Below are 18,562 nucleotides of genomic sequence, written 5' to 3'. Positions count from 1 at the left end.
CTAAAGGGAGAGAAGAAAGCATAAACAATTATCCAAACATCATACACTGTTATAATAAAAGGATATTTCTGAAAGAAGTGAAATCTGACATCAAAGGACAAGCTGGAATTAGTTAAATGTAGGACTGCAGGGGAGGGAGTTCAGGCAGAGGAACCTGCCTGTCAGAAATCACTGAGGGATGCGACTATGACATGGTTTGGAGAACTGACTAGAGCTAAGGTTGAGTGTGAGGAGGTGTCAGGAGACATAGCTGGAGAAGTACACAGGAGATAGTTCATGAAGGGCCTTATATACAAGAAGTCAGGACTTTATATCTTGGGCTGTGATACTAGTTAGAGGGAGCTAGCCTTATATGCCATTTGGCTTCCAGACTTGGAGAGTGATTTATGTGCACCCTATACTCAGAGCCTGGAGCCAGCATGGTGTTACTTTTTCATTTTAATAACCACAAAAGTACCCCTATTTGCAGAACTGATAAGGAACATTAGGTCTTAGAGTGAGGGCAGAGATAGCTGTAGGTCTAAGGGTTTTGAGTGACATTCCAGCAAGGTCCAGAAGACACATGATTTTCCTCATTTTCAGATTGGTTTAGACATGCTTTGGTTCATATTGGAATAGATTGGAACAGCATGGTTTAGGCTGTGTTTTGTCAAAACTTTATAAAAGATTTTAGGAATTGTTTGATTCTTCACTAGGCTTACTACTTATTAGCTACCAGTCTGTGAGAAAGTGACAAAAATTATGTTATAATATTATCTAATTTATCCACATTATTATTACTCTTCTCTAACTGCCCTTCCTCACTCTTACCACAATCTACTTTTCTGAAAGAAAAATAAAGGTTTTATATTTGTAAAAGGTGTTTAAATGTAGTCATTTATGAGACTCCTAATTGGTAGCTGTTAAAGCTTAGTCAGAAGTTATCATTTGTTGTATCTACTAATGGGTCTGCTATTTCACCTTTATCAAACTAAAAAATGTGGACAAATCAGGGTACAAAGTGTTATTTTTTCAAGCACTTTGACTTATTCACATTTAATCTAATGCATTTTCAAGTTGGAAAGATTTTTCTCTCATGTAGCCTTTCCCCAAATTATTCCCTCTGCAAAAAAATATGACCAACTCAGCATCTGAGGAAGTGAGTTCCATTAATTATTCTTTTTAGATAGAAAATCAGTACCTGAGAGGAAAATGTGAATTTGAAATCATGTTGTTTTACTCAGTTAACAGCAGTGAGCAAGTCTGGGATGAAAGGACATATTTAAGAAATTTAAACAGTTTATAAACAGAGTATGGTCTCTTAAGGTTTACAATGCTTAGTGGGAGAGAGGCTTTTGCCAGAACCCTTTAGCCTGTGGCTATGTTTGAACCATGCACCAAATGGGCAAGATTTCCATGTGATATAAGTTGTTTATCTTCATCAACAGTGGAATTCAACATTTTTCTCTAAATTATCTTTAAATCTTTTCAGTAACTTTTTCAGTAACAGAGGTTTGCCATCCTTTTGCTATACATTAAAAAATCCCATTACAAAACTTTTAAAGATTTTTCATGAAAGATAAAGCTAACATGCAATATTACATTAGTTTCAGAAGTACACCATAATTATTCAACATTTATATACCTAAAGAAGTGATCACCATGATAAGTCCAGCAACCATCTGACACTGTATCACGCTATCACAATATTATTGACTATATCCTCCATGCTGTACATTACATCCCCATGACTTATTTGTTTTATACCTGGAAATTTGAAGCACTTATTCCACTTTGCCTTTACCTTCCTTTTTAATTTTTCAATTACAGTTGAAATTCAATATTATTTTATATTAATTTCATTAATACAGCATAGTGGTTAGACATTTGTATAATTTAGGAAATGATCCCCCTGAGTAGTCTAGTACCGACCTGACACTATACATAGTTATTATAGCATATTATGGGCTATATTCTCTATGTTTTACTTTATATCCCCATGACTATTTTGTAACTGCCAATTTGTACTTCTTAATCTCTTCATCTTTTTCACCTTGCTCCCAAACTCCCTCCCATCTATCACCCCAACAAATCTAGTACCCATCTGACACCATACAAAGTTATTATAATATTATTGACTATATTCCTTATGCTATACCCTACATCCCCATAACTACTTTTTAGCAACCAATTTGTACTTCTTAATCGCTTCCTCTTTTTGACCCACACTCCTAACCCCCCTCCCATCTGGCAACCATCAATATGTTTTCTGTATCTACGAGTTTGTTTCTGTTTTTTTTTTGTTGTCGTTGTTTATTTTGTTCTTTAGATTTCATATATAAGTGAAATCACATTGCATCTGTCTTTCTATGTCTGACACTCCACTCAGCATAGTATCTTTCAGGTCCATCCATGCCACAGCAGATGGCAAGAATGCATTCCCTTCTAGGGTTGAGCAATATTCCATTATATATATGTACTACCTCCTCTTTACTCATTTATCCATCGACGGACACCCAGGCTGCCTCCACATCTTGGCCATTGTAAACAATGCTGCAATGAACATATGGATACACACGTCCCCTCAAAGTAGCATTATGGGTTTCTTCAGATAAATACCCTGTAGTAGTCCTTCTCTGTCTCTCGTTATAGCCTTTGTTTTAAAGTCTATTTTGTCTGGTATATGTATGGCTACTTCAGCTTTTTATTTTTTGTTTCCATTTTCATGAAATATCTTTTTTCATTCCTTTACTTTCAGTCTGGGTGTGTCTTTCAATTTGAAATGTCTCTTGAAGGCAGTATATGTAAGGATCTTGTTTTCTTATCCACTCAGCCCTCCTATGTCTTTTGATTGCAGCATTTAATCTATTTACATTGAAAGTAATTGTTGATAGATATGTACCTATTAACATTTTATTACTAACAATTTTAATCTATTTTCTTCCCATCTTAAAGAAGTCCCTCCAACATTCCTTGTAATACTGGTTTGGTGCTATGACACGGTATTTGATCTTTGATCTTTCTTTCTTTCTTTCTTTCTTTCTTTCTTTCTTTCTTTCTTTCTTTCTTTCTTTCTTTCTTTCTTTCTTTCTTTCTTTCTTTCTTTCTTTCTCTCTCTCTCTCTCTCTCTCTCTCTCTCTCTCTCTCTCTCTCTCTCTCTCTCTCTCTCTCTCTCTCTTTTTTACTGTTCTAAATTGGGTGTTTTCTCCTACCTTGTATTCCAAAATCTCTGATTCAATCCTCTGCTTCATCTAGTCTGTTGGTGATTCCTTCTAGTGCATTCTTCATTTCAGTTATTCTTCACTTCTGACTGGTTCTTTTTTATGGTTTCTATGCCCGTTTTCATGCTTGCTATCTCTCTTTTGAAGTTCTTTCTAAGTTTCTTGGACATCCTTATAATTATTTTGAACTGTGTCTCTGGTTGCCTCCATTTCATTTATTTTTCTGGTGCTTTCTCCTGTTCTTTTATTTGGGATGTATTTCTTTGTTTCTTCATTTTTGCTGCCTCTCTGTGTTTATTCCTGTGTATCAGATAGATCTTCTATGTCTCTTAGTCTTGGCCGCATAGCCTTAAGTAGTATGTGTCCTGTGGGGCCCTGGCAGTGTCTCTCTGGTCACCTGCTCTGGGTGCTCCAAGAGTGTCCCTTATGTGGGTTTTGTGTGCCCTCCTTTTACAGTTGAACCTTGATTACTATTGGCACATCAGTGGGTGGCAGTGGCCCTCGGCTGATTGGCTTTGGGATTTGGCCACATCCACAGCTTATGGGATGCTGTGTGGGGTGGCTTACTCCACTGAGTGGGATTCATCCCAGAGGGCTCTGTTGCCTGTTGAGACCACCCTTTTTGTGTGCCTCTTGTGGGGCTAATTGGGTGGTGCTCTGCTGTGGTTTTAAGCCAACCTCCAATTATGTTGGTTCTGGGGCCTCTTGGGAGGGGCTCTGGTGCAGGCCCAGATCACCCATTGCCTGTGACTGGCTGGGGACTACTTGGTATGTGCTACAAAGTGATCTCTGGTTTTCCAGTACCCGGGGTTGGGGAACCTGGTGTGGGGTGGGGTTCCTGGCTCCTTTAGGGGGAACCTCCATGGCTGAGATATCTCTCCTTATTGTCAACCACCACACGGAGGTTTGGGGCCAGCCATTTGCATCTCTGTCCCTCTTACCAGTCTCGACATGGCTTCTTCTTTATATCCTTTGTCATAAAACTTCTGTTCAGCTAGATTTCAGATTGTTCTCCAGGTTGATTGTTCTATAATTTAGTTGTAATTTCAATGTGTTCACAGAAGGAAGCATGCACAATGTTTATCTACTCTGCCATCTTGGATTCTTCCTCCTACACATTTTATTTAGTCAGAAAATAAGACTATCTCTGCTCAAAATTAATGTAAAATATTTTAGTTATTGCAGTAGCAAAGAGATTCATGAATTTATCCTATTACTAAAAGCTATGGAATGAAGGAGAACTCTGCTTTGCCTTCTGTACTAGGGCAAAAATGCTTATGTATGTGTGTGTATTCTTATATATTAATATAAATTATTATGTAATTGTGTATGTCTCTTTCATTAGGATAGAAGCCCCATGAAGGTGGGCAGTTTGCCTATTTTGTTCACTTCTGAATCCCCTGAGCATAAATCAATGCCTGACATATTAAATGAATGAATGACATTACACATTTATACCCTTTTTGTTTAATTTACAAACAGCAAAATGCTGCCAAAATTCTGACTACTAAGGTGTTTAAAAGTTACAGAACTGTTGTGAAGATTAAGTGAGGATTTTGTTTAAAAATTGTATATTTAGAAAAAAAATAGTGGAAGTAAAAAAAAAATATGTGAAAATGCCTAACCTAGGGTAGGGAACACAATGACATTTAAATTGACTCCAAATTTAAAGAGGGGTTTGAGAGAAACAGAAGATTTCCCAAAACCATCCTCAAATTGAGCCCAAGTAGTCCACATGCAAAATAGCTTTTTCCCTACTACTGTGATTGGAGTGTTGGAAATATAGGTGGAGACAGCTAAAAGATGACATTGTTCCCATAAGATGGTAGTATTGAGCCTGCCAGGAAATTCTTCTTACTGTGGGGACCTCCTGAGTCTGAAACATTTTCTCCACAAGTGCAAAAAAACCTTGATTTTGCACACAGGAGAGTGAGAAAGGAAACCGCTTTTTACTGAGGACCTACCACATGTCCAGCTCTACCAAAAATCTAATTTGGTTTCTACTTCAGTTTTATAATAATAGTTAACATGCATTGAATACTTACTTTATTCTAGGCACTGTTTTAAACACTGCTCAAGGATTAACTCTATAATTCCTCATACAAACCCAAAAAGTCATGTGTTTCTGTTACCTCTAATCTTGGCACACTTATTGAAAATTAACTGACCATAAATGTGGGAGTTTATTTTTGTACTCTCAATACTATTCCATTTATTTATATGTCTATACTTTGCATGTACCACATTGCCTTGATTACTATAGTTTTGAAGTAAGTTTTGAACTCAAGAAGTATGAGTCCTCCAACTTTATTCTTTTTAGAGATTATTTTAACTATTCTGGGTCCCTTGCAATTACATATGAATCTTAGGTTTGACTTTGGAATCTATGCAAAAAAGCCAGCTAGGATTCTCATAAAGATTGCATTGACTCTAAAGATCAATAGGGGGAGTATTGCCATCTGAATAATATTCATTTCTGATTCATAAACATGGGGTAACTTTACATTTATCTAGGTTTTAAAAAATGTCTTTCAACAATGTTTTGTAGTTTTCAGTGTACTTGCTCTTTGTTCAATGTATTCCTGAGTATTTTATTATTTTGACACTATTGGAAATTGAATTATTTTCTTTTTTTTTTCAGATTGTTCACTGCTAGTGCATAGAAATACAACTGATTTTCCATATCAACCTTGTATGCTTGCTGAATCCATTTAGCCAGATAGGTGTGACCAGTATTAGAAGAGAAAGAATATGTCTGAAATTCAGAAGGAATTGAGTAAATCAAGATTTAGAATAATACAAGACGTCATCAAAATGGCAGTGTGAGGTAAGCCTCTGTAAAACTCCCCTGGAATTTACAACAAGTGGAACAACTGTAACTCCACAAAAGACTCCTTGGACAGCAGACAGGCAAGACGAAGAGGCCCACTACTGAATTCACCTAAAGGTGGGAGAATCATGTGAGCCGGGGAGGAGGGAAGGGAGAAGAGTGGAGACGGAGCCGCACGGGCGCAGGACACAGAACTAGCTCAATGATTCAAGCTCGCTGCATCCCGGAACTACTGCACATGCGCAAGAGGGAAAAACTCAGACTTCTAGGGCTCTGTTTATGGCCTACAGGTCTGAGGGCACAGCATATAACACGGCTGACCCCAACGCTCATGGCAGAGACCTCGGAGAAAAGACTGACGGAAGAAGGCTGAAAACGGTGGTTTAAGCCCTCCTGCCGCATAGAACGGAAGCCTTAGGCACTTAGACTAGCCGCCTCTTCCCTACCCTCCCAGAGCTCACCCACCTCCACCTGCCCAGTGCTATAAGCAGAACAGTAGTAGTGTCAGATCAAAAGAAAAGAATATTTGCTGTTCTGAAAACTGTGAACTTCAGACACAGATTCGCAGCCCAAATAGTTCTGGCAAAGGGGAGGGAGCTGTGGAAGCAGGACCGGCTGTGGTAGTGGTCGCAGCCATTGTTCTGGGCCACCTCTCACAACTCACCCCGCCACTGGCCCCACCTATCTGGGTGGATCCCTGCAGGAGTAAACAGAACTGCTGAAACATATGGGCTCTGAATCTGGTGCAGGAAGAGCTTTGGAACATCAAAAGCTCTCTGCATACCCACACGAACACTGCGCCCTGTGACCCAGGTGAACTATTAACAGAGGAGAAGCCCATCTCCCAGGGAATCCCCCCATTGTGTGAAAAGTTGGAATAGTGCAGAGAAAACATAGCACTACCATGTGAGAGAGAAAAAAAGGCTGCAGTCGGAGACAAAATAAAACATTCTACCAACAAGTACTGGAAAACAAAAGAATGACCTCTTCCTATCAACCTGTTGCATAAGCCACTCCTGTAGATGTCTTGGATGAGAAATACTAAATCAGCAATTGCCATGAATAACCAAGGCAACAAGACAGCTCAGAAAGAAAGTGAAAAGTCTCCAGAAAAAGAAGTTAAAGACATGGAAATACGTGACTTAAATGACAGAGAATTCAAGATTGCCATTCTGAAAAAACTCAACGAGGTGCAAGAAAACACAGAAAGGCAGTTTAAAGAACTCAGAAACACAATCAAAGAACAACATGAGCATTTTACAAAAGCGATTGAAATTTTAAAAATGAACCAAATAGAATTTCTGGAGATTAAGAACTCAATAAAAGAAATAAAGAATGAAATAACCAGCTTAGGTAGTAGAGTTGACCAGATGGAGCAAAGAATCAGTTACATCAAAGACAGAAACCTGGAAATGACAAGGAAGGAAGAAGAGAGAGACTTGAGACTGAAAAGAAATGAAAGAACTCTACTAGAACTTTCTAACACCATCAGAAAATGCAATGTAAGAATAATGTACATACCAGAAGGAGAAGAAAGGGAGGAGGGAACAGAGAATTTATTCAAACAAATTGCCGATGAGAACTTCCCAAACTTGTGGAAAGAACTGGATCCTCGAATCAAAGAAACAAGTAGAACACCTAATTACCTCTATCCCAACAGGCCTTCTCCAAGGCACATTGTATTGAAGCTTTCTAAAATCAACGACAAAGAAAAAATCCTCAAGGCAGCCAGGGAAAAGAAGACGGTAACCTATAAATGAAAGCCCATTAGATTGTCATCGGATTTTTCAGCAGGAACTCTACAAGCCAGGAGGGAATGGAACCAAATATTCAAACTATTGAAAGAGATAAATTATGAGCCAAGAATAATATATCCAGCAAAGATATCCTTTAGATATGAAGGAGGAATAAAGACCTTTCCAGACATACAGAAGCTGAGGGAATTTTGTAATACACGACTTGCACTACAAGAAATAGTAAAGGAGGCTATAAGACCACCACCAACAGGGCCAATTTGTGGCAACCTAATCATAAAAAGGGGGAGAGTAAAGGCCTGAAAGAAATATGGGAATGGAGAAAGTAAGTGTGCTGAAGAGAATGCAATACTATAAATATCAAAGTTTCTTTTACATAAACTTAAGGGTAGCCACTCAAAAAAAATCCAGAACTCAAATATATACTGCAATAAAAGAAGAAACAGAGGGAAACATCATAGAATACCACCAAGAAATAATAGACAACAACAAAAAGGCAAAGAAACAATGGAGACACAGCCTTACCAGAAAACTAAAGATAGAATGACACGAAATCCTCTCATATCAATAATTGCCCTAAATGTAAATGGACTGAACAAACCAATAAAAAGGCACAGAGTAGCAGATTGGATCAAAAAACTAACCCAACCATATACTGTCTCCAAGAGACACAACTCAGCTACAAGGACAGGCATAGACTCAAAGTAAAAGGGTGGAAATTGACACTCCAAGCAAATGGTATCCAGAGAAAATCAGGTACAGCCATACTGATATCAGATGAAACAGATTTCAGGGTGAAAAAGATAACAAGAGACAAAGATGGACATTTCATCATGGTAAAGGGGACAATACAAGAAGAAGACATAACTGTCATCAATATTTATGCCCCCAATCAGGGAGCACCAAAATATACCAAGCAACTACTAACAGAACTAGAGGGAGAAATTGACCAAAACACAATTATACTAGGGGACTTAAATACATCATTGACAGCTATGGATAGATCATCCAAACAGAAAATAAATAACGAAATAGCAGCTCTAAATGACACATTAGATGAAATGGGCATCATTGACATATATAGAGCCCTTCATCCTAAAACATCAGACTATACATTCTTTTCCAGTGTACATGGAACATTCTCAAGGATAGACCATATGTTGGGACATAAAATCAGCCTCAGCAAATTTAAGAAGATTGAGATCATATCAAGCATATTCTCTGTTCACAAGGCTCTGAAATTGGATATCAACTACAAAAAGAAAGCAAGAAAAAACACAAATACATGGAGATTAAACAACGTACATTTGAAGAACGACTGGGTCAAAGAAGAAATTAGAGGAGAGATCAAAAGATACATTGAAACAAATGACAATGAAAATACATCCTACCAAAATTTTTGGGATGCAGCAAAAGCAGTTTTAAAAGGGAGATTTATATCATTACAGGCCTATCTCAAAAAACAAGAAAAATCCCAAATAAATAACCTCACATTACACCGTAAAGAACTAGAAGAAGAACAAATGAAACCCAGGGTTAGCAGAAGACAGGAAATAACAAAAATCAGAGCAGAACTAAATGAAATAGAGAACAAAAAAAAAAAAGAAAAAATTAATATGACAAAGAGCTGGTCCTTTGAAAAGATTAACAAAATTGAGAAACCCTTGGCTAGACTCACTAAGATAAAAAGAGAATAGACACTAATTAACAAAATCAGAAATGAAAAAGGGGAAGTTATCACGGATGCTACAGATATACAAAGGACCATCCAAAAATAGTATGTAGGACTATAAGCCATCAAATTCAGTAACCTAGAAGAAATGGACAAGTTCTTAGAAACACATAGTCTTCCAAGGCTGAACCATGAAGAACTGGAAAATCTAAACAGATCGAACATCAGGAACAAAATTGAATCCGTGATCCAAAACGTTCCCAAAAGCAAAAGACCAGATGGCTTAACTAGTGAATTCTACCAAACCTTCAAAGAGGATCTAATACCAATCCTGCACAAAGTCTTCCAAAAAATTGAAGAAGATACAGTACTCCCCAACTCACTTTACGAGGCTAACATTACCCTGATACCAAAACCTGGTAAGGACAACCCCCAAAAAAGAAAATTACAGACCAATATTTCTGATGAATACAGATGCAAAAATCCTAAACAAAATTCTAGGAAATCGAATACAACAATGCATTGAAAAGATTATTCATCACCACCAAGTGGGGTTCATCCTTGGAGCACAAGGATGGTTCAACATCCGCAAATCCATCAATGTGATACATCACATAAACAAAATAAAGGACAAAAATCATATGATTATGTCAATTGATGCAGAAAAAGCATTTGACAAGATACAACATCCATTTATGATTAAAACACTTAATAAAATAGGTGTAGAAGGAAAATACCTTAACATAATAAAGGCCATCTATGACAAGCCCTCAGCTAATCTCATAATTAATGGTGAAACCTGAAGCCCTTTGTTCTACGTTCAGGAACACGAAGGGCTGTCCCCTATCACCTCTGCTTTTCAACATGGTGTTGGAAGTCCTTGCCAGAGCAATCAGGCAAGAGAAAGAAATAAAAGGCATCCAAATTGGGAATGAAGAAGTTAAACTGTCACTCTTTGCAGATGACATGATACTATATATAGAAAACCCTAAGGACTCCACCGAAAAGCTATGACAAACAATCAATGAATACAGTAAAGTTGCTGCCTACAAAATCAACGTACAAAAGTCCTTTGCATTCCTACATACTAACAATGAAATCTCAGAAAAAGAAATACAAAAAACAATTCCCTTTGCAATTGCAGGAGAAAGAATAAAATACCTAGGAATAAACTTAACCAAGGATGTGAAGGACCTATATGCTGAAAACTACAAGACATTTTTGAAAGAAATTGAAGAAAACACAAAGAAATGGAAAGACATTCCGTGCTCATGGACTGGAAGAATCAACATAGTTAAAATGGCCATATTACCCAAAGCCATACACAGATTTAATGCAATCCCCATTAAAATCCCAATGGCATTTTTTAAAGAAATAGAACAAAAAATCATCAGATTTGTTTGGAACCACAAAAGACCCCGAATAGCCAAAGCAATATTAAAAAAAAAAGAACAATACTGGAGGTATCACACTCCCTGATTTTTGCTTGTACTACAGGGCTACAATAATCAAAACAGCTTGGTATTGGTGGAAAAAAAGACACATAGACCAATGGAATAGAATTGAGAACCCAGAAATAAAACCACATAAATATGGACAGATAATTTTTGACAAAGAAGCTAAAAACATACAATGGAGGAAAGACAGCCTCTTCAATAAATGGTGCTGGCAGAATTGGATAGCTACGTGCAAAAGAATGAAACTGGACTTCTATCTGTCACCATGTACCAAAATTAATTCAAAATGGATCAAAGACTTAAGCATAAGACCTGACACAATAAACTACATAGAAGAAAACATAGGTAGTAAACTTATGGACCTTGGATTCAAAGAGCACTTCATGAATTTGACTCCAAAGGCAATGGAAGTAAAAACTAAAATAAACGAATGGGATTATATGAAACTGAAAAGCTTCTGCACAGCAAAAGAAACTATTGACAAAATAATGAGGCAACCAACTGAATGGGAGAAGATTTTTGCAAACAGTGCCTCTGATAAGGGGCTAATATCCAAAATATACAAGGAACTCATGAAACTCAACAACAAAAAAACAAACAACCCAATTGAAAAATGGACAGAGGACCTGCAGAGACATTTCTCCAAAAGGATATATAAATGGCAAATAGACATATGAAAAAATGCTCAACATCGCTAATCATCAGAGAAATGCAAATAAAAACCACAATGAGATATCACCTCACCCCAGTCAGAATGGCTTTCATCAATAAGACACATAGTAAGAAGCGTTGGAGAGGCTGTTTAGAAAAAGGAACCCTCATACACTGTTGGTGGGAATGCAGACTGGTGCAGCCATTATGGAAGGCAGTGTGGAGGTTTCTCAAGAAATTACGAATAGAATTACCATATGACCCAGCAATCGCTCTCCTGGGTATCTACCCAAAAAATCTGAAAGCATTTCTCTATAGAGACACGTGTACTCCAATGTTCATTGCAGCTTTGTTTACGGTGGCCAAGACATGGAAACAACCAAAATGTCCTTCAATAGATGAATGGATAAAGAAGTTGTGGTATATATACACAATGGAATACTATTCCGCGTTAAGGAAAGATCATATAGGAGTATTTGTGACAACATGGATGGATCTTGAGAGTATAATGCTAAGTGAAATAAGTCAGACAGACAAAGCAGAGAACCCTATGATTTCACTGATATGTGGTATATAAACCAAAAAGAACAAGACAAACAAATGAGAAACAAAAACTCATAGACACAGACAATAATTTAGTGGTTACCAGAGGGTAAGGGGGGGGGGTGGGTGATGAGTGTAAAGGGGATCAAATATATGGTGATGGAAGGAGAACTGACTCTGGGTGGTGAACACACAATGGGATTTATAGACGATGTAATACAGAATTGTACACCTGAAATCTATGTAAATTTACTAACAATTCACCCTAACAAATTTAATAAAAAAGAAAAAAAAAAAGAACAACACTGGAGGTATTGCACCCCTGACGTTAGCTTGTAGTACATGGCAACATTAATCAAAACAGCATGGTATTGGCAGAAAAACTGACACATAGACCAATGGAATAGAATTGAGAACCCAGAAATGAAACCACATAAATATGGACAGATGATTTTTGACAAAAATATCAAAAAACGTCCAATGGAGAAAGATAGCCTCTTCAATAAATGGTGCTGGCAGAATTGGAAAGCCACGTGCAAAAGAATGAAACTGGACTGGTATCTGTCACCATGTATCAAAATTAATTCAAAATGGATCAAAGACTTAAGCATAAGCCATGACACAATACATTGCATAGAAGAAAATATAGGTACTAAACTTATGAACCTTGGGTTCAAAGGGCATTTTATGAATTTGACTCCAAAGGCAAGGGAGGTAAAAGCTAAAATAAATGAATGGGACTATATGAAACTTAAGATCTTCTGCACAGCAAAAGAAACCATCGACAAAATAAAGAGGCAACCGACTGAATGGGAGAAGATTTTTGCAAACAGTTCCTCATATACGGGGATAATATCCAAAATATACAAGGAACTTATGCAACTCAACAACAAAAATCAAACAACCCAACTGAAAAATGGACAGACAACCTGAAGAGACATTTCTCCAGAGAGGACATACAAATGGCAAATAGACATATGAAAAAATGCTCAACATCACTAATCATCAGAGAAATGCAAATAAAAACCACAATGAGATATCACTTCACCCCAGTCAGAATGGCTATCATCAACAAGACAAATAGTAACAAGTGTTGGAGAGGCTGTGGAGAAAAAGGAACCCTGATTCACTGTTGGTGGGAATGCAGACTGGTGCAGCCATTATGGAAGGCAGTGTGGAGTTTCCTGAAAAAATTACAAATGGAAGTATCATATGACCCAGGAATCCCTCTCCTGGGTATCTACCCAACAAATCTGAAAACATTTATCCATAAAGACATGTGTGCTCCAATGTTCATTGCAGCTTTGTTTACGGTGGCCACGACATGGAAACAACCAAAATGTCCTTCGATAGATGAATGGTAAAAGAAGTTGTTTTATATGTACACAATGGAATACTGTTCGGCGGTAAGAAAAGATGATATAGGAACATTTGTGACAACATGTGTTGATCTTGAGAGTATAATGCTAAGCGAAATAAGTCAGACAGAAAAAAACAGAAAACCATGTGATTTCACTGATATGTGATATATAAAACAGAAACAACAAAAGAACAAGACAAACAAATGAGAAACAAAAATTCATAGACACAGACAATAGTTTAGTGGTTTCCAGAGAGTAAGGGAGAGTGGGGGTTGGAGATGAGAGTAAGGGGGTCAAATATATGGTGATGGAAGGATAACTGACTCTGGGTGGTGAACAGAGAATGGGATTTACAGATGATGTAATACAGAATTGTATATCTGAAATGTATGTAATTTTATTAACAATTGTCACCCCAATAAATAAATAAGAAAATTTAGAATAATGCTTAGAATAATACTTACCATGTATTGAGTATGTTTGTGATAGGTTAGTGCCCCTCAACCTTTAATACCGCGTTTCCCTGAAAATAAGACCTAACTGGAAAATAAGCCCTAGCATGATTTTTCAGGATGACATCCCCTGAACATAAGCCCTAATGCGTCTTTGGAGCAAAAATTAATATAAGACACAGTCTTATTTTCAGGAAACATGGTATGCATATGAGTCTCTTGGGAATCTAATTAAAATGCAGAGTGTTGTCAGTGGGTTTGGGGTGGAGACTGGGATTCTCCCTTTCTAACAACTTCCCAGTAGGTAGCTGGTAGCTTTCACATATTATTTTAAAGCCACAACAGCCCTGCAAGACATATATTATGATTCCCATTTTACAAATAAGAAAATGAACTCAGAAGTTGAGCAAATATCCAAGTTCATAGAACAACTGGTGGAACCAGGATTTGAATATATTTCATTCTAATGCCAAAGTTCTTTCCACTCTACCACACTGGACATGTGGAAAAGGATATCAGTTGGGATATGGACAATGGATGTATTAGAAAACAAGTAGGCTTTTCAGGATCAGAAAAGCTGCCTGGAGTGCATTTGGGTCTAAACCTTGAGGTTATCTTCTAGAGCTGATCAGTGAGGACCTTGCTTTCCAGGTTGCTAAGAGAGAGGGTATGAGACTGGTATATCAGGTAAAAGGAAGATGATACTAGTAGACAGAACTCAAGATTGGAGGAGATCTAGAATGTGGCTTATTTCTGATCAGGATAGATTCCAGAACTGGTTTCTAAGTTATTTTACTGGGGATAATGAATGTCATAGCATCAATACTATCCCCGAGGGGCCAGGTTAAAGGTTTAAGGATGTCAGTAAGGCTGTGGTCATATATATAGTTACATATGAAGAACTATGTCTAGGTTACCAAATTCCTTTCCAATAGTTTCAAAAGAATATTAGGGAATTTCCATCACTTCAGTCAAAACTCTTGAGATAAATTTTTGTCCTTAGCACCTTTTATTGAAGTATGACCCTTGATGACAATCTGGCAGGCATATCAATGTCAGCCAAGAAGGGAGTGGTGGAGGACACAAATGCAGAAACAATAAGATTCAGAAAAATAATAGCTTCACATGGGATAGATGCCCCCCAACAGCTGTACAACAAACACTGGTTCTTTATCTATAGAAATTGCCCCCTGCCCCACCCCCCTCTAAAGATCTACTAATCTTCAAAGAATACAATACGCTGTTACAGAAATATTATTGGCATAGAGAACTCCTGTGGCAAAGACAGTGAGAGTCACCAAGCTCCAGCTGGGAAGAAGTGACCAGAAATGCGCCCTCCTTCTTCATTTGAAACCTGCGACTGGGAGCCTGGGGTTAAGGTTATGGCTCTAGTGCCCCTGGATAGCTTTTTGGCACATGAGGTTAAATGGAAAACAGAACCTGAACCTGGACTTGATAGAGGCTTTTCATTTTTTCACCCTCTCCATTCCTCAGCTTCCAGTCTCTCCAGTGCTAGGGCTTTATTTTCAGTGTCTGTCTCTTTCTCTTGCATTCCCCTTGAGCATTTACTGCTATATCCTGGCTGAGTGTGCAGCTGGTAGGACTCAAGGACACTCAATTACCCAGCATCCTAGGAGCAGGGAGTTAGGAGGGACATGTGGTAGTAGCTCTTGCACTGATTCCTCTTTCTATATCAACCATTGTGCTTACCTATTACCCACTGGGGCCTGTATGAGTATTTGAAGGGAAAGGGCAAAAATCAAGACCAATAACTGTCTTTGTAGAAATCCCTTGGCCTGCCTTCCAAACTGCTACCTCCTGGCAGATTTTCATGGGGGGCAGAGCCCAGGAAATGAGAATGGGGGAGAGGCACTACATCTCAAGTAATACTGATAGCTTTGCAGTACTGTCACTCGCAATGGAATTGCCATGTCAGCAGTGCCAGGCATCAGTGCCTGTTTAGGAGTTCACCTTTGTCTGCCTAGCTTCCGTGCTCAATATAACTTTGGAGTTATTTTATTAAGTTCTTTGGAAACTGTCCTTCTGTGTGAAAATGAGCATCCTCGTGTCCTGATTCCAACTGTAGCATAATTTGAAGTGGGATGAAAGACAAAAATAACAGAGTCAATAGTACTTTTACTGTGATAAACTTAAGGTACAACCAATGTACTGCTGACTAGAAAAACTCTGACTATGGCCATGGTGTCCAGGTGAGAGACCATTCTTTTCCCTGGGCCTATATTTCCAAAAAGCTGTTCTAGAAAACGAACAAACAAACAAAATCTTTCAACAATGGACTACATGGACTTTATAACCTCAATAGAGAACATCTCAATTTGCTCATTGTTTGTCTTAGACCCTGTATTTCTTCTTTAAAAAATGGCAACCACAGCCTATATTCAAAACACTCCCCCATATTACTTAACTTTGGTTTGGATAAGCCCAGTCCTTTACAAGCCATCAGCCTTCCTGAATAAAGGAGAATCCTCCATTTGAGAGGAGAATGGCAGGTTGACATTTTAACAGTGGTTCTGACAGCAGCAGTGCTCTAAAAGCATACTCAGCCCTCCCCTCCAAAAGAACACCCTGCTGGCTAAGATTCTTCCATTGTTTCCAAATACAATGAAGAGGAAATGGAAGTTAGGGACCAGTATTTGTAGCAGAAGCAAAGTTATTTGGCAAATTCTTTGGTTGAATGAGGCAACCCTGCTGCTACAGTTAACCTCCATGGACCATGAGGGACTCAGCCATGACTAGAACAGATGCCAGGGCTTGCTGGCCGGGGCAATGCAATATCAAGCATGGGCCCCAGTTAGTAAGAAATAGGGAATTGAGCTGGATAACAGGGCAGAGTGTGGCCACAACTCCCTTCCTGCCATTGCCTACCTGAGGGCTTTTCCAGGATAGAAACTGGCTACTGGTGTCAGAGCTTTGGCAACAGCAGCAGCATTAGTTGTTTGTGCACCTCAGATCCTGGCTGGATTATAATTTGCTCTGGGGCTGGGGGATGGATGACCCTGGCAGCTATCATGAATTTTGGTTCCCTGAGCCAGGCCACATGCTGAGAAAGCAATTAGATAGAGGAGCTCCTCCTGAGCTCACCTCTGCGCTTTCCTTAGCTTGGAGACTGTAGAGAAATAGGTGAACCTTTGTCAGTTTCAGATTTCTTTGGTTTTAAGAAAAAATAAGTAAGAAAACATTGAACCCTGTTGGGGAATGCTAAGCTCATGGTCATTCAGACTTTAGGGAAAGTATAGGGCCAGGCCACAGTGGGGAAGCTCTCAGTTCAAGGTGAGAACTTCTTTCTTAGACATTTGTTAGCTATGGTGGGAAGAATTCAAGGCCTTGGCACCTGCTTATCTAGCCATGGTGAATCCAGGCTAATCTGCAGAAAATGGTTTCTTTCTGGGCTAACTTTTCCCTTTCCAACTCCCCTCTTCTCACCTTATTAGTTAAAAAAGAAGAAAAAAACAATAAAACATAAAAATAAATAAAGGCCATTTAAAATATAACAATAAGAACACCCTTCCCCCCAATAATAAAACATGTATGCAGAAGTCAGCTTTAGTAGAGTTACTCATGGCCCAAGGTGTGAAGCCCTTAGAGTAGGCACCTGTAACTCCCAGCAAGGAAGAGGCAAGATGAAATAGGAAGTGGTAGGCCCACAGTCTTAGGACAGGAGGAGGGCCACATCAGCCAGGGCTGAGAGTGGGCCTCTTTCCCCTCATGTAGATGCTGGGGAAGGTGGGGAGAGAGCCAATTTGTTTAAGCCTAGCTCCTTCCAGGAGGGAATCTGGGAATCCTCAACCTTTGCTCACATTCTATTAAGTGTAATTCGTTCTTCTCTGCTTCCCACTGCAAAACTTGAGTGAAGCCCTGAAATTCTGTAGGCAAATGCCCTCAAGTCAGCCAGATCTCTGTGGGAAATGGCTAGGTAGAATGGAGCTGCATTGGAAGCTTCTCTATGAGACTTGAGAGGCTGATTATGGTGTGGGTGGGTGGTGAGTGCATGATGTCTTTGGTGTCCTACTACAAAGGAAAATGAAGGAACGTGTGTGGTGAGTGCTTCCTGGGCAAACTGTGGGAAGGATGGTGTGGTTGTTTGATCACATCCTGCTACAGCTTCTATTTATTGCTTCTATTCCCTAGGGTAGAAGCTCAGGGCCTCTCTGGAGCCTCCTGGCTGGTTGGGAGCACTGCTAGATAAGGGGCAGTGAGCGACATCCAGAGAATATGGTACAAACTGCTAACTAACTGCTATCTACTTGCTAACAAACTGCTAACACAGATTGGAAGCATTTCCCATTGTTGATGGGCAGGGATGGTGTGGGCAGTCTGCTGGTGGAATTAGAAATTGCTGGGCCCCAGGAGTAGGCTCTCCCTGAGACATTTGAGCTGCTCTTCTCCAAGCTTGATCTTCTCTTCCAGTTCTCGCTGTTCAATGATGAGAGCAGATTTCATCTTCACAAAGTGCTGGTAATCTTGGAGCTGGTCCTGAGGCAGGTAGCGGGAGACCATGCCAAACACCAACTTCTCCCGCCGGTCCACATGCTCCTTCAGCTCCTTGGCATCTGCCAACTGCCCTGTCAGCTGCTGCTTCTTCTCTATCAGCACCAACTGGGGAAGCAGAAGACCAATTAAG

General features: G+C 39.0%; 1 protein-coding gene across 2 annotated transcripts in view; it reads right to left on the bottom strand.

The window, feature by feature from the left end:
- Positions 1–14,907: 14,907 nt before the first annotated feature.
- SHROOM4 (shroom family member 4) overlaps positions 14,908–18,562 on the bottom strand; it is a 249,998-nt gene continuing 246,343 nt past the window's right edge. For both annotated transcript variants that reach the window (XM_081042969.1, XM_081042970.1), the window contains exon 10: positions 14,908–18,537. In XM_081042969.1, the coding sequence (XP_080899095.1) occupies positions 18,268–18,537 (270 nt within the window). In that variant the 3' untranslated portion in view covers positions 14,908–18,267. The remainder of the gene's footprint in view (positions 18,538–18,562) is intronic.

The sequence above is a fragment of the Rhinolophus hipposideros genome, assembly GCF_964194185.1.
Source record: "Rhinolophus hipposideros genome assembly, chromosome: X".
Lineage (NCBI taxonomy): Eukaryota > Metazoa > Chordata > Mammalia > Chiroptera > Rhinolophidae > Rhinolophus > Rhinolophus hipposideros.
The sequence above is the reverse complement of the archived record's forward strand: the minus strand, read 5'-3'. Positions and strand labels throughout refer to the sequence as shown.